The sequence below is a fragment of the Panthera leo genome, chromosome F3, assembly GCF_018350215.1.
Source record: "Panthera leo isolate Ple1 chromosome F3, P.leo_Ple1_pat1.1, whole genome shotgun sequence".
Lineage (NCBI taxonomy): Eukaryota > Metazoa > Chordata > Mammalia > Carnivora > Felidae > Panthera > Panthera leo.
Window position 1 is genome coordinate 62,209,418 of NC_056696.1, and position 16,742 is coordinate 62,226,159.

At 44.5% G+C, this 16,742-nt stretch overlaps 1 protein-coding gene across 1 annotated transcript in view; it reads left to right on the top strand.

Moving 5' to 3' along the window:
• The window catches only part of RGS5 (regulator of G protein signaling 5), a 46,702-nt gene that overhangs the window by 23,814 nt on the left and 6,146 nt on the right, over window positions 1–16,742 (top strand). Inside the window, exons 2-3 of the mRNA XM_042925660.1 lie at window positions 2,940–3,050; window positions 9,952–10,013. Of these exons, the coding sequence (XP_042781594.1) occupies window positions 2,940–3,050; window positions 9,952–10,013 (173 nt within the window). The remainder of the gene's footprint in view (window positions 1–2,939; window positions 3,051–9,951; window positions 10,014–16,742) is intronic.

Genomic DNA, 16,742 nt, shown 5'->3' on the forward strand with positions numbered 1-16,742 from the left:
AAATTTAACAGAACTCCACTCCTTGTAACTTACCCCTTCGTGTCCAACCTTCTCTTTCGCCAGCAATCACATACAAATATCTCTCTTCCTTTTACGAAAAGCAATGGCTCAAATGGAGCAAAAGACACAGGGAGAAAAAAAAGAAACAGAAACAGAAAGGGGGGAAAAAAAAACAACAACCCCCAAACCTCAAGAACCTTCCAAACAAAAAAAACCAAGCATATGAGAAATGTTCTAAATGTTGGTGGGTGAACTACTGAGTCAAAGTTGAGACTGAAAACAGCTGCTTCATGCACCAGTTTACTCAAGGGTGGGGAGTCAGGGGATATGGGGCCAGAAGGAGAGCATATTATGGGTGAAGTTCTTCAAGAACTGGGTGGGATATTATGACCTGACCCCCAAAATGGACCTGGTGTTTCTGGCACACCAGCCAGCAGAGGGTAGCCACAAACATAGCGTGCATCGCCCCTGCCCCTGCCTTCGTAATATTTTCTTTCTTTTCCAGATAAATATTAAATTGGTGATTCTTGTCTCCAGAGCTAGAATATGGCAGGTGGTGGGTGTAGTAATTCTTAGTAACTGGTGGGAATCTTTTTGGATGTTTTAATTTGGTACTTGAAGCTAGGGAACATGGATGAGCTTAGTTGGAAAAATGATTATGCAGTTAGAACTAACTTTGAAGAAGCAGTATTATATGCCAAACACTGTGCTAAGTGATTCACATGCATTAGCATATTTAATCATCACGAAAAAGAGGATGTACTATTTTATCGGTCCCATATTCTGGGCAAAAAATCCAAAACATTGGTTAATTTAAGCAACGTGAAGAGCTTGGAATCGAAATGACACTTATTCTCATGGTTTATATAAGCTCCCCCCGTGGAACTTTCCGGTTTCAACCAAAGTGCTGTTCTGGGTGCTGGGCTGTGGGATCTGAGCTGGCTTCAGCCAGAGAAAGGGTCCTAGGGAAAGAATGGAAGCAGAAAGAAATGCAAAGGAAAGGACATTGAAGTGACTAAATCTAAATCACAGTTTCAAAATTGTATTTATGATACTAAAGGAAACTATGATATGATTCACCATTTATAGGTTTTTTTGGTAGGTTACAGATTTCCTTAATTTTTTCTATCTAATATCCGTGATTGTTAATCTCACACATTTTCTTTTTTTTTCCAAAACAAATTTAAGTTTATTTATTTATTTTGAGAGAGAGGAAGGAAGCACACACACCAGCATGAGCAGCAGAGGGAGAGGGAAAGATAGAATCCCAAGCAGGCTCTGTACCATCAGCACAGAGCCAGATGCAGGGCTCAAACTCACGAACCTCAAGGTTATGACCTGACCCGAAATCAAGAGTCGGTTGCTTAATCAACTGAGCCACCCAGGTGGCTCACACGTTTTCTTTACTTAAATTGTCTCATCACTGTCTCCACGTGAATGGATGAAGAAAGTTTATTTAGAGCAGCCAAAGCCCATCTGGCCACAAGATGAATCCCATCATAGCTCTTGAAGACTTAGGTTAGGACCAGCATTGATGGGGAGAGAAATGTTAGCAGATTTGTCGGGAACAAAGTCAAGATCTCTTCAGTTCACTCTGGGTAATGTTTTTGAGTGTTGACTGGGTGGCCGGGCAATAAGCTCCCATAGGACTGACAGGTATTCAGGACTCAGAGCTTACCTTCACCTTCCAGCTGGGAAAACAGACGCATGAATCAATAACCATAATGCAATGTGATCAATCCTATCTTCAGAGCCTGTGCAAAGCACCCAGACAGCAGTGAAAGAACAGTTTTTTGGGTCTATCAATATACAACAGCTTGCCTTACGGATTAATGCTTACGATTTGCTGGTGCTCTTGGAGTTCACACTCGCCATGATAATCGATAACTTAGAAGGTTAGTTTTGAAACTCGGCATGAAAACAGTTGCGTCCTATGGTCGTGGAATGCCCAGAATTCTGACTTCATCGACTCACCGAAATGTTGAGGATAGAAAGCAATGGTATGGTGCTGCTATGGTTGGCCCACTGGCAATTAATAATCATCTACTGAAGGCTTACTGCATGTAAGATACTCCAGTAGCCATTATAGAACAATGGGCAAGTGGCTGGGGAGAAACCAAATCCATCTAAATAAAGAACACTTTATAGAGAATACATCTTCAGGCAGAATCATTTAATTATATAGCTCAAGATAGCTGAAGAAAACATCTAGGTTAACTCTGTCATTTTACAGATGAGGGAACTGAGGCCTGGTGGTAAAAAACGATAAGTTTTTCAAATATTCTACATCTAATTAATGACAGATCTGGGACCAGGGTCCTCGGAGGACAGATAGGCAATGCAGTGGGTAGCTCACCTGTGAACTCTAGAGCCAGACCATGTGGGCTCCTGTCCCATCTCCAGACTGGCTGGGTTACCTTAAGTTTTTAAACACTCTGACTTTCAGTGTCTTCATCTGTAAAAAGGAATAATACCATAGTATCTGTCTTATATAAAAATGAAAGGATGCATATAAACCAGTAATTAAGAATAAAATGAGGGGATGCCTGGGTGGCTCAGTTGGTTGAGCGTCAGGTGTTGATTTCGGCTCGGGTCATGATCTCACTGTCTCTTGGAGCCCCATGTCAAGCTCCACACTAGGCATGGAGCTGCTTGAGATTCCCTCTCTCCCTCTTCCTCTGTCCCTCCCCTGCTTGAGCTCTCTCTCTCTCTCTCTCTCTCTCAAAATTAGATTATGCGTATTAACCAGGAACATAATAAGAGCTTGATAAATGTTAATTATTAGAACTCACGTGTCCCGGTTTCTACACCAGTATTCTTTCTGCCACAACAGTACAACGGGCTGTTGTTCGTTTTCGTTTCTCTGACACAGAAAGAAATCTATGTGCCAGATCTGTGTGCTCATATGGTGTTTCCATGGCCCCTTATATCTTTTCTAGGGCCAAGGAGATTAAGACCAAGTTGGGAATTCTCCTCCAGAAGCCAGACTCAGCGGTTGACCTTGTCATCCCATACAATGAGAAGCCGGAGAAACCAGCCAAGACCCAGAAGTGAGTCACAAACATGGGTTCCGCTCCTTTTCCTCCAGAGGATGGCTATTTCTCAGGTGTCCAGCACCAGCCCTCCCGTGTACAGCTCCCCACCTTCGATCACTTGCCGAAGGTCATAAGATCCCTCGGAGAAGAGGTGGTTTATAAATAAGCTTTCTACCCTTCCATGTCTGGAGCATCATATTGGGTATTGGCAGGTGACTTAAAAAAATAAAGATAAGGCCCTGCCTTGGGACCCTGCTGGAGAGGCGGACAATACCAAGGCAGCCAATTTAAGCCAAATAGCTCCTTCTCTAAAATACTATTCCTTCAGGGTCCAACAGAGGAACAGAAGACTCTGTTCCCTGCCAGAGGAAGGAAGGAACACTCGACCAGCCAACTCTAATGTACATTAAGAGTTTTTAACCCCGATCCGTAAATTAATATTCTTGACTGGACTTCTCTCTCCTTTTCCCCCACCTCCCCACTTCCATCGATTCAGGCATGGAGAGACACTAGAATTCTAAAGATTCAAGCTGTCATGGCAGAGTCCAGCTGACCACTGGAGGAACTGTCCTCACAGCACACACATCGTTTTCATCTCCATCCACCCCCTCGAACATTTTCACGAGCATGAAAGTCAAGAAGGGCAAGTGGGTAGGAGAGAAAACAGATGCAGTCGAATTCCTTCACTCTGCCATCTAAAAGCTTTGAGGAGATCGCAGAAACGTGGTAGAAACACAGGCACCCCTTTATACCTGAATTTCTTCTTAAACGTAACATACGTATAAATTGGCCAATCGTTTCTTTGTCCAAATGCCCTTTAAGCTAAGATAGCCGGGTGGGTTGGGAGAGGAAGAGACGGGTTATTCCTCTTAAAACTTTTTCCTTCAACCTAAGTGGATATTTCCATTCTCCTCTTATTACTTCAAACTGATTCCACACCGGAAGTGAGGCGTAATTGGGTTTTCTGCATTTAGAAAGGGGAAGCTACTTCAGGGTGGAGTGGCTCGCACCAGGCACTGGCAGGGAATGAGAAACACATTTCATAGCAGCGACAGATCAAAAAAGCCATCTATTTTGAAGAAAACAATGTAGTGGTTATGGATCTGTAGGAATTCACTTTCGGAAATAAATATAGTACTACATTTCCTGCTTTGATTCTCTGTTTTAATCTTGCACACAGACACTCGAGCTATTTGGCTTAACAGGGATTCAGAGAGAAGCAGTTTTGGAAGAAAACCTGGGGTCGATATTTATTGGATGATTTTCCTCTCTTGTCTTCTGTCGCCTTTCTTCTTCCAGGAGTTTAAATTGTTTTTTTTTTTTTGGGGGGGGGGGGGAAATCCTTCATATCCCTAGAGACTATTGTGTGCCTCTCTTGCATTTTTCATGGTGACCATTGCAAGGCTTTCTAACCCTCTGTCAAACCCCTCAATGCCTTCCACCTCTTCATGTTTGGCCAATTTCCTTGCCTTTTAATTATCATGAAAAGACTGTGTTCTGCATGAGCTCGATCGATCTCTCTTCTCGCCACTTGAAATTTCTCTGCCTTTTTGTACCCATGTTCCTCTCTCAGAGAAGAAAATAAACCTTCTCCAGACTGAAGATATTTTTAACCCCCTCATCTTTAAAAAAAAAGCAATCCCTTTTTAAAAAAGCATTTCTACTTTTTCAATGTTTTTCCTTTTCTTTTTTTTCTTTTTCAATTTTTTTTTTTAACATTTATTCATTTTTGAGAGAGAGAGAGACAGAGCACGAGGGGGGGCGGGGCAGAGAGAGAGGGAGACACAGAATCTGAAGCAGGCTCCAGGCTCTGAGCTGTCAGCACAGAGCCTGACTCGGGGCTCAAACTCAAGAGCTGTGAGATCATGGCATGAGCCTAAGCCGGACGCTTAACCCACTGAGCCACCCAGGCGCCCCACAAGGTTTTTATTTTTCTCATTAAGAAAACAGAAATCGAAAAAAATAGAAATGAAAAAGAAAAATAGACAAGAGCCGCCCACATCCCTACCACCCATAGCTGGCGACTGTTACCATTTTCGTGTTCTTAATTGCTCTTTTCCTTCTGGGGCCGTGTTCCACTCTGAAAAAACTCTCTCAGTCCCCCACTCCCACTCCTATCCCTTTCAATGCTTTCATGGGGGTAATTCTAGAAACAGAAAGGGTTAATCATGAAGACCATAAAACAACCAAAGCATTTATTTGGGGTCTTAGGGATGGCAATCTAGGAGATACAGAGCCTACCCAAATTGAAAATGTGCTCCCGATTGCCAGCGTGAAGTGCAAGCTTATGAAGTCAAAAACCACAAGGTTACGTAATTTGTTTTGAAAGAATTGTGATTGGTGCTGGCACAGTTTTAACTAATACACAAGTGGCTGATCAGCTAACAGGTGTGACCTTAGCTCTGTTTCGGTCCAAAGTAGAAGGATGTGTCCTGGGAGGTGGTCCAGGTGCGCTGACCAAAGTCACACATTTATGGTGTGGGGAGATGTACCTGCTTCCTCAACGTCTTCTCGACTCCATTCTGGGTCACTCCTTACAATGCTTACTTGGTTTTGAATCTTCTTTCGCAAAAGTCGCCGCTTCCAGGATCTTCTCTTCACTCTTTCTGGTCAGGTTGAAACCTTACTACCCACAGGAACCCTCTCAAAGGCCGCACCTTTGACTCATCACCAGGGGTTGACTCTGCTCAACGGTCTTCTCCCTCTCTGAGGACTCCCACTTTTGTTCATCCTGTCCATACGCGAGCATTTCCCCAGGCTGTGCCGTAGGTCCTCGTAATGAATAGTAAACAAATTAGCACAACACCTAAATTTAGTTTGCAATAACTGTTATCATGGCTTGTCATATAATCAATTGTAAAATGCTTAGCAGCTGATACAGATAATCTTCTTTTTAAATTTAATTTAAATCCAAGTTAGTTAACATGTAGTGTAATAATGATTTCAGAAATACAATTTAGTGATTCATCATTGACATACGACATCCAGTGCTCATCCCAACAAATGCCCTCCTTAATGTCCACCGCCCATTTAGCCCATCCCCCCATCCAACACCCCGCCAGCAACCTTCAGTTTGTTCTCTGTATTTAAGGGTCTCTTAGGGTTTGCCTCCCTCTCTGTTCTTATCTTATTTTTGCTTCCCTTCCCTTATGTGATACAGACATTCTTATAGTTCATTTTATACTCTAGATGTTCCTTTTCTCCCTCCCTCTGCCACTAATTTTAAACTACACTTTGCTGTTGTTGTTTGACCACTTTATAACTCTAGAATGACCACACAGAAGCAGGCTCTAGCTGTGAACAGTTACCAAGTGTTCCCATATGCAGACTCTGACCTGGTGAGCTGCTGAGTGAACATCATGGCCAGGATTACGGCTGTATGTACGATGTTTGGGCCAGAGCTAGAAAACGAAAGAGCATGAGCAGGGGAGGGGCAGAGAGAGAGAGAGAGGGAGACACAGAATTCGAAGCAGGCTCCAGGCTCCGAGCTGTCAACAGAGCCCAACGTGGGGCTGGAACTCGTGAACCTTGAGATCATGACCTGAGCCAAAGTTGGAGGCTCAACCGACTGAGCCACCCAGGCGCCCCCAGATGTTTTCATCTACATCCCCATCGTAGGCGCCCAGGTCACTGTTTACCATGGGGTAAGGGCTCAACAAATGTCCATGAAAGGACCTGAGCTGAGTCGTGAGCACAATGCCCTGGGGGAAGGAAGGGAGAACAGAGCAGGCACATCATGGCCAATAAATAACTGGGATTTCATGTCCCTTGTCAAGAAGAAGAGGATGTGAGAACATTGCCAGAAGTGTTCCAATACGGGCCAGGGACCGTGTGGATTAAAAAACGAGGAAAGAGGAACCCACAGTGTTTAGAGAGGTCAAAATACTTTCCCATGGTTACAGCCAGGATGTGTCAGAGTTGCCAACAGTCGTAGCAATGGTTCACGGGGCTAACATTTTTGAAATCGAAGGTTCGGTGTTATTTACGGCTTTCATCAACCAGACTGACTATGGGCACGCTGAATCATTGCTAATGTTTGCATTCATTTGATGCACACTTATTGCAGGGTAGATTAATGCTGTAGGGGATGCACCATTGGACAGGTGGAATGGGAAAAGTTCTCCATGACTCACCGACTCTACGTTTAGGCAGTGAGTTGCCACATAAGCGACTCAACGAGTAAGTGGCTAAGAGGACAGTAAAAGAGAGAGAACACTTCCGGTCGAGATGGTCACTTCCTGGACCAGGTGGCATTTACACTGGGCGTTAGAAAACACACGGTTCATCATCTCTGTAAATGTTTGTTTTGCCTTTCATGTGAACTGGCTCCCTCCCTTTCCCCCACACGCACACTCCGAGACCATGCCCACTCTCTGTGGTCAGCTATGACCTTGCAAACCGGGGCACTTATTGGCCATTTAGATCTGCATCTATCTTGTTTCCAAAGAAGTCAGACTTAATGAGGGCTGGCAAATTCTGAGAATCGGGACAGGATGAACCTCCGTTACCTCCTAGGCTGGTAATCAGAACACTGGGCTGTATGCTGTGGGGTATGTGTCCTGCTCAACTGTGTCCTTGAATCAATTTAGACTAATTTGACCCCCAGGCGGACTCTGCACATGTCCTTTTCAGGAATTTAATCTTGGCTGTGATGTACCGCTCATATTGGTCATTAGTCTGGTTCTAACAAGACCATTTGGGACAAATTGGATCGGGTAGCACGCTTAAGTCAAGTGCACCTGCTTATGTGATTTCTTCTGCCTGTGTTCCTCTGTGCTAACCAGAGGAAAAGCGGGGAGAGGAAGGTGATTTCATTTTAGGAGAATATTTATGAAATGAGAAAGAGGTTCAGTGAGGGAACCAGGCCTTTCCCTTGCTCTCTTTCTTTTGTCCAATTATTTAATGTCCTGCTCTTTCTGTCAACAATCAGTAGAGACTTGAAGGGGAGTCTTTTATTTTCAGAACATCACACCCACTGTAGTGAATTAAGAGGCAGAAAGCCTTATGGTAAAAATGTAGGTATGAAATAACATATGTATAGGAAAAGTTCTCAGTAGGGGGTAATAGAGAAGAGCCAAAAGGAGTTACGACCTCTAGAAAGCAGGTCCTTTTCTGGTTAGAAATAAAACGAGGCAGCAAAACATAGGGACATACTTGCAATCCCTTTTTCATGATTTCTCTTTCCTGAGCTCCTTTACACTAACCAGAAGAAAATGGGAGGAAGGAAGGCTGTTCACATCTTAAAAATAAATTTCCGAGGCATTAGTGTGGTGTTCTTGATCTGTGACACCTGTGTTCTTAGCCAGGAAAAAAAGAAACCACCTAAGATCATTTCACCAGGTTTGTTATTCTTATTTTTGGCATGTTTAATCTTCAAATAGTAAAAACAGAAAACATTATGGAGAATTGAATAATTAAGACCCCAAATCTGCCCATATTCCATGATGAAAAGTAAAGAAGTGAAGGAGGGGCACCTGTGGGGCTCCGTCGGTTAAGCATCTGATTCTTGGTTTCGACTTAGGTCGTGGTCTTGCAGTTCATGAGTTCAAGCCCCACGTCGGGCTCTGTGCTGACAGTGCAGAGCCTGCTTGGGATTCTCTCCCTCTCCCTCTCTCTCTGCCCTTCCCCCATTCGCTCTCAATGTCTCTCTCCAAATGAATAAATAAACTTAAAAAAAAAAAATGAAGTGAAGGAAATACAGCACATTAGCCAAAAAAATCTACTGCCATATTGGACTCCCTACGTAAATAAAGTGTATCTATATAGCAAAGCCTGGGCAGCAAAATGAAGAGTGGAATTAGCAAGTGTCTTATCAAGCTCAGCTGCTAATCTTAATACTTGAAACCCCAAGATAATATTAAAAAAAAAAAAAAAAAAACAGAAGCAGGAACAGTCCTGGACTGTCTGAACAGTAGATAAAAATAGTGAAGAGCTAAGGAAGTTCCAATTTAGGAAAAATACCTTCACTGGCCTTGCTATTCTAAAAAATGCCTTGTTACTTTCTTTTGATTTGACAGGGAAGGACTCCCATCACAGTGCAGGAGCGAGAGCAGGGGAGCCCCAGGGAGAGCACAGTCAGCCATATTTCCCAGACTGCACCAGCCGGACTTGACACAATCCTGCGGGGAGAGGGAATTAGTGGTTATAATGAAATAGCTGCAGGGTTGCTGCATATATAAATGTTAAAATAAAAACAGCCAGAGGGGAAATCATATGTTAGCTATCACCTTCTCCTTTTGAGTCAGCATCTGGAGCGTTTATGGACAACATTCCTAGTCATGATGTAGACCACTTTTCTTCTCAGGAGGAAATCTTGCAAAAATCACTATCTGTCCTAACAGGGCAGGAAAAATGCACCCAGGTTTTTAAAAACGTAGACATACTCTGATCCCATTTCCCATGTGAGGCAGCATTACACCTTTCGCCTTCCAGCCTTAATGATGGCAGTGGGATGTGGATGTGGAATCAAATGCCCTTTGCTGATTAAATTATGTGGTTAAAGTGAAGCATCAGGGAGGCAGAGAACATGAGTTCAATCCCTATAACGGGGCCACTGGATTTCGTTCTGTTGCATTCGGGCCACAAAGGGCACAATTGGAGGTACTGTCATCGGATATACGAGAATATCAAGACACAGCTTCATGATGAATGGACTTTACTTCCAAAAAGAGACAGACCTAAACAAATTGCTCAAAAAGAGATGAAAATACACAATACAGATGAGGGACAGCAAACCCAGCCCACCAAACCCAATCGCTAGAAAGAAAATAACTCACACTCCCTTGTCCTGAGGATGGGTCACTGGTTGTAGCTTTTCTGCGAAAAGCAGATCCAGGACATGGTCAATGGATGTGGTTAGTACCCTTCTCATGGCGGTCACCTTTTTTTTTTTTCTCCCCCTTAATTCTTGATGAAGACCCCCACTGGATGAGGCTCTGCAATGGCGTGACTCCCTGGACAAGATCCTGCAGAACAACTGTAAGTTGGAATCGTCTTTTATCAAAGGTCAGGGGAGGGAACAGAGGCAAAAATCGCCTTTGTGTTGCCGGTGTCCTTCTCCAATTTGGACACTTCTTCAATTTTTCGTTTTTTCTTTTATTTATTTATTTTGTTTATTCTTGAGAGAGAGAGAGAGAGAGAGAGCACGAGCTGGGGCAGAGACAGAGGGAGACAGAGGGAGAGAAAGAATCTGAAGCAGGCTGCAGGCTCTGAGCTGTCAGCACAGAGCCCGATGTGGGGCTCGAACCCACGTACTGAGAGATCATGACCTGAGCCAATGTCAGATGCCTAACCAACAGAGCCACCCAGGTGCCCGCTTCAATTTTTCTGTGTGGACTCAACAAGGGAAGGATGCCCAGGGAGTGTGGTTACCCAGATCACAAGAAGACAAAGTTCTACTGTACTGTGAGAGAATGTGAAAAGAAAGTTGCTTGTGGACTCATGATCGCAGATTATTCTCCCATCTATCCTACTTATTCTTATGAGCCAGAGCAAGTGGCTTGACCTGTGTGTTTCTCAATATTTTTTAAAGTTTTTTAAACGTTTATTTATTTTTGAGAGACACAGACAGAGCACGAGTGGGGGGAGGGGCAGAGAGAGAGGGAGACACAGAATCGGAAGCAGGCTCCAGGCTCCGAGCTGTCAGCACAGCCCGACGCGGGGCTCGAACCCACGAACCATGAGATCATGACCTGAGCCAAAGTTGGACCCTTAACCGACGGAGCCGCCCAGGCACCCCTCAATATTTTCATCAGTAAAAGAGAGACACTGCCTTTTCCAGCTTAGCCTCATCATGGCTTGGTAAGGACTGGCTACAACAGCATGAAGAACAGTGGATTAGGAACCAAGATCGGGTAGGTACGTCCTAGTCCAAGCTGCTATTGACGGCTCTGGTGGCCTGACATGCATTGTTATCTCCCCCAGCCTTGGTTTCCTCTTCTGGTGCTTGCCTTCCTTCAAGACACGACAGAAGCACCAGCAAGAACCCGTTCCCACGCTAATACCAACAGAGCACTGCTTGCCTCTCCCCTAATCCAAATCCTTACTGATCCTCAAGGCCTGCGGTATCGAGGTTAAGGTTCCCCATGATAACAAGATGGCTGGTCTGCAGTCAAACTGAGGTCTTCTCCCCCGCCCCCCACCATGGGATTTCTACATGTAATCCCTGTGGCCGGAATACTTTGTATTCCCATCTCTGTCTGTTGAAATACTTCCTCTCCTATGAAAGCAGATCTGAATGCTGACTGCCTAGTCTTCCTTGGCCATCCAGAATGATTTATCCTCCCTCTGAGCTTCCAGAGAACCTGTCTGCGCATCTTTTCTGCTGCTTGATACTACCTACCGAGTACTTCTTCACCGCTGTCTCCCTCCGATGATAGATTATAAACTCAGGGACAGCCAAGGCTTAGCCTTTTGATCTGAACATCTTCCCAATAAGAAGTGCACGATATGGGAGAATAAGTATTTGTGGAATAGTTCATTTTGAGAATATGATTCAATTTAAGGTATCCAACCTGTATTTCTTCATCTTTGCCCCAAGAATGGCATATGAAACTGTTGGATGCTTTGCAAAAATAAGGATTTAAAAAATGCTTCTTGCAGGTGCATCATTATTAATAAGCACAGCATAGATAACAAAGAACATATGTTGAATCGTATATGAAAATTTTTTATGGCTCAGTTGGCTAAGCTTCTGACTCTTCATTTTGGCTCAGGTCACGCTCTCACGTTTCACGGATTCGAGCCCCGCGTGGGGCTCTGCACTGACAGTGGGGCCCTGCTGGGGATTCTCTCTCTCCTTCTCCCTCTGCCCCTTCCCCACTCGCACATGCGCGCGCGCTCTCTCTCTCAAAGTAAATAAATAAACCTAAAAAAAATTATGTCTTGTTTTGAGTAGGGCAAGCTTCTGCTTACCTGATGTAGAATCATTACCTCTTTGTAACTTTCTTAATCTTATCCACTTTGATTCTCTTTTTATCTCTTCGGCTAAACAGAATACCATGCCCTGACACATATAAAGTGTTCAGTAAATGTTTCTTGACCTAACGGGTGAATGAGTTCATTCATTTTGCTTCTTGGATCCAGAAATTCCACGAGGTTGATTAAGAGAAAAATATTTATGTTTCTCAATTGACTTATTTATTGTCTTACACAATGGTTTTGGGGCCAATTGCAACCAGACAGATGATATATTGCTACATTAAGAATACTAAGTACCCTGGGTCCAGGCATTTATTGCTAGGGTCAAGAAACCTGAGAATTAGCAGACCTATTTTCATGTTTACAAAACCATGAAGGAGAAGGATATATATTTGTGTGCCCATATCCAATCCTTTTCAGTCCCGCTAATCCTTAGGGGCACGTGTTCATATATTTCAGGCTTTTAGGGATGGGGAGCTATTTGGTATAAGAAAGATAGGGGCAGAAGTTAAATCAGAGGCAATCAGTGTTAACACCTTAGCGTTTGTTGAGGGTCTGAAGCCTTTCAGCTTGAGGCCTGAGACTCACACAGTAATATTTGCTACCTCTCAGTGGAGAAAATATACATTCACGTCAGTGTTGTGTAAACATGTATATATAATATTCACATTTCATTTAATTATATACGTTCCAAAATTACATATGCATATAGATGTGTTACACAGTATGTATCTGTGTATAAGTGTGTGCACGTATAACTTTAAGTTCTACGTAATTATCCTCCTAAGTCATTAACGTTTTTCTTTAAATGTGTTTTGTCACTTCTGTTTTTTCGTTTTTTTAATGTGTGTGTGTGAGACAGAGAGAGCGAGCGAGCAGGGGAGGGGGGCAGGGGGAGAGAGAGAAAGAAGCTTGAGCAGGCTCCATGCTTAGTGCAGAGCCCATCTCGGGGCTCGATCCCACAACCCTGAGATCATGACCAGAGCCGAAACCAAGAGTCGGAGGCTCAACCAACTGAGCCACCCAGGCGCCCCAGGAATTAACATTTGAAGACTGGGGAAATTAATTTCCCCTAGTGATAAATGGAAAAGCACTTGATAACCATTCAGGTCAAAATTCTTCCTTTGAAAGGGTCTTTCTTTATATTCAAAGAAGCTCAGGTGAAAAAGAGAGGTTCTGGTATGAATACTGAGATCTCGCAGAAAGAGTGGAGACCCATGCCCTAAAAGGGGGGGGGGGTGCCATTAGTAAACAAGACTGCCTCTCTCTCGAAGTTTATTCCTCTGCCCTTACTCTCCGTGTCTCTCTCTTCCTCTTTATTTTTCCATTCCACCCTCTCCCCCGGCTTCTCTCTATGACTCCCCTTTTTGCTCTGTGTGTCCCTCTTGCCATGTTGTCCCTGCTCTCCACTTCTCGCTGTCTCGTTCTCCCCAGAGAAGGACTAACAGAACACCAGGCACCAGAAACCTGAAGAGACATTTGACCTATGCTCCCGAACACCCGCTGTTGTGCCTCATGAATAACTTTAAGCCAAACTTGAGCAACTCAGCTCTCAGGAAATGTTATTTGAATCTGCTAAAGCTCATGGTCTGGGGTCAGAAATAGCTAACATTAGCTGTGAATGATGCAAAATAGGTAACCAAGAAAGGTACGTTTGAGAAATCTATGCGTTTGAAACACCACAATCTCTGCTTGCATGTTTGGATAAACTAAACCATTTCACCTCGAGGAGTGGCATCTTCGTTGATTTACAGAGAACATTTGGCATTCTGTTCTGCTCATGCAGGAGGTTGCCTCACAATTGATATGGTTCCCCAGTATTCCTTAAATCCACATTTTTCTTGAGCGGAAATGAAGTCAATTGGTACCTAACCTCTTAAAAATTAGACAGTTAAGGTCCTATTCAATCTTTCCCAACTAACAAGCTTTCTCTTGCTTTTCCTCATTTAAGAAATCATTTTTAAGCCTCCAGTGTATTTAACTCTGTTTTGACAGTACGTCAATTTCTTACCTGTTTTGTGTTCAATTCTGCAGGTGATGACACCTGTATTCATTAGGTCTATGGGACAAATGACCAGTGTGCTGCTCATTAAACACAAACACGGATTGCACGCGCAAGTTTAAATAAAACAGTGACATTAGGGGCGCCTGGGTGGCTCAGTCTGTTAAGCGTCTGATTCTTGGTTTCGGCTCAGGTCGTGATCTCACGGTTCATGCGTTTGAGCTCTGCATCGGGCTCCATGCTGACAGTGCAGAGCCTGCTTAGGATTCTCTCTCTCTCTCTCTCTCTCTCTCTCCCTGTCCCTCCTCTGCTCACTCTTTTATCTCTCACTCTCACTCTCTCTCTCTCTCTGAAAATAAATAAAATTAAAATAAAATTAAAAAAAAAGACCGTGACATTAAATTCCTTCACCTGACTGTCTTTAAGAGCCAAGGAAGGGGGCGCCTGGGTGGCTCAGTTGGTTAAGCCTTGACTTCGGCTCAGGTCATTATCTCACGGCTCGTGAGTTTGAGCCCTGTGTCTGTGCTGTCAGCTCAGAGCCTGGACCCTGCTTTGGATTCTGCATCTCCCTCTCTCTCTCTGCCCCTCTCATACTCTGTCTCTCTCTCTCTCAAAAATAAAAAACACACATTAAAAAAATTCTTTTAAAAAAGAGCCAAGGAAGAATGAAACACAATCCAGTAGCAGCGGGAAAGTTTATATGCGAATTCTTTTTTTCCCAGGAGCTCCAAAAGGTCAGAGCATTTCCTGAGACACCCTTGAGATTTGGACTCGTCCTTGGGGAATGGAACAGCCCAGATCTAGCCTTCTCTCTCTCTGTGTCTCTTTTCCCTATCTTTGCCTTCTCCTCCTGCTTCTCTCTCTTTGGTTTCCAATATTCTCCCTCCTTTTTTGTCTGGCTCATCTATGCCCTCCTCTGACTCACTGGCAGCCACAAATTCCTTCAAAGCAATAATAATAATTGTATCAGCAATAGGTTACTTGTACTGTTTGTTCACGTGTCGGGCGCTGCCCCACGCGCTTTCCATGTAGTGCTTTACTTAAGGAGCGTAATAATTTTAGGGCTTCGATACGATAACAATCTCTACTTTCCAGAAAAGGAAAGTGAGGTGAGGTAACGTGCTCATGAAATAAAACACTACCGTGGTAGATTTATTTTTCTTTTAGCTCTCCGTCCTTCGGCTCTGCGATGTGGGAGGAAAGGCGTCCCTTAGTGGGTCTTATTTGGCTCAGCGTCTGTCTATTCGATGTGAGGCACAGATGTGAGGTGGGCGGGAAGGAGAGGCGAAGGTACGTGAAACTCAGACCTTGAGCGCGAAGCCTGAACGGCCTCCTGGAGAAGACAGGCATGTCAGGGAACAGCAGCAACAAAAGGATGAAGAAAGTTCTTCTCCCATCACCATCCAAAAATCTTCAAGAGCAAGTACAGGGCAGTGTGCCTCCCGTCTGAGGCAACCTGGGAGCTGGCTTTTGAATGATGGCAAACACTGATTTTTAATTAGGCATGAATAAAAATGATGAAAGACAGTACTTCCTGAGCTCTCATTATGTTCGACACCAGGTAAGAGCTTGATGTGAGTTGCTGAGTCCTTAGGACAACCTTGTCACGTGGGTTCACGTGGGTTCCATGATTATATCTGTGTAACAGAGGAGGCAGTTGAGGCTCAGAGAGGGTGGGTCACTTGCCCCAGTTACCGAATAGTGACATTTCTGAGTGGTGATGTGGTGAAACAGGACCCACCCGAGGGCACCTTGACTCCAGAGCCCGTGCTCGGAACCGGCAAGCTATGTCATGACACCTGTCACCTATCCACTCATGACATTCCACCATTTTTCCTCTAGGAGGGGAGATTTATTCTAATCTCCCCCCTTTAATACTTTTTTAATGTTTATTTATTTTTGAGAGACAGAGAGACAGAGCATGAGTGGGGGAAGGGCAGAGAGAGAGGGAGCCACAGAATCCAAAGCAGGCTCCAGGCTCCGAGCGGTCAGCACAGAGCCCGACGTGGGGCTCAAACCCCTAAACCGTAAGACCCTCACCTGAGCTGAAGTCGGACGCTTAACCGACTGAGCCACCCAGGCGCCCCTCGCCCTTAATATTTTTCCTTTATATACCCAGCTGACTTGGATTTGTCTCACACTCCTTTTATTTTCCAAGTGGTTTTAGAACTGGCCTCATTTCGTCCTTTGGTAGGGCTGCTACGTTCTTTTGCTTAGATGTCAAAAGTGACACCATTCCTTAGGGCCAGCTCTGGGGCCGTAATGTGGGTCAAATCCCAGACGGTTCCCACAAGACCGGCGATCAGGAGGTTTCATCTGCTTCCTAGTAGGGGATGCCCGAAGACGTGTGTTGAGAAGTATCCTGGGGTTCTGTGCAGGCTCAGCAGGGGAGGACGCAGGGATTTCTCAGGGATGTGTGCCGAGGGCCCCGTGCGGTGGGTGTGGAGTGCGAGGGCAGTGGTGTGGGCCAGAGATGATGTGTGCGTTACTTGAAGACTAGACACGTTTCTCCTGGAGTCTCTTTGGCTCTGACCCAAGAGGACTTCCTCAGGGCTGATGGGAATTGAACAGAGAGTCAAGGAATGGCCCACTGGAAAACCAGAGGCGAAGGAGGAGAAGGTATCTGGGGAGTGATTTGAGGGTCCACTAAGGGGCCATCCAGAGAATTCTCAAAAGCCAGGTGAGAGAAAGAATAGCTTTAAGCATCTCCCCGGACAATGGAGTGAGTTTAAAGCCGGTTATGAGTCTCTGATCAAAGTGTGTGCATTGATAAAAAGCCCTGAAAT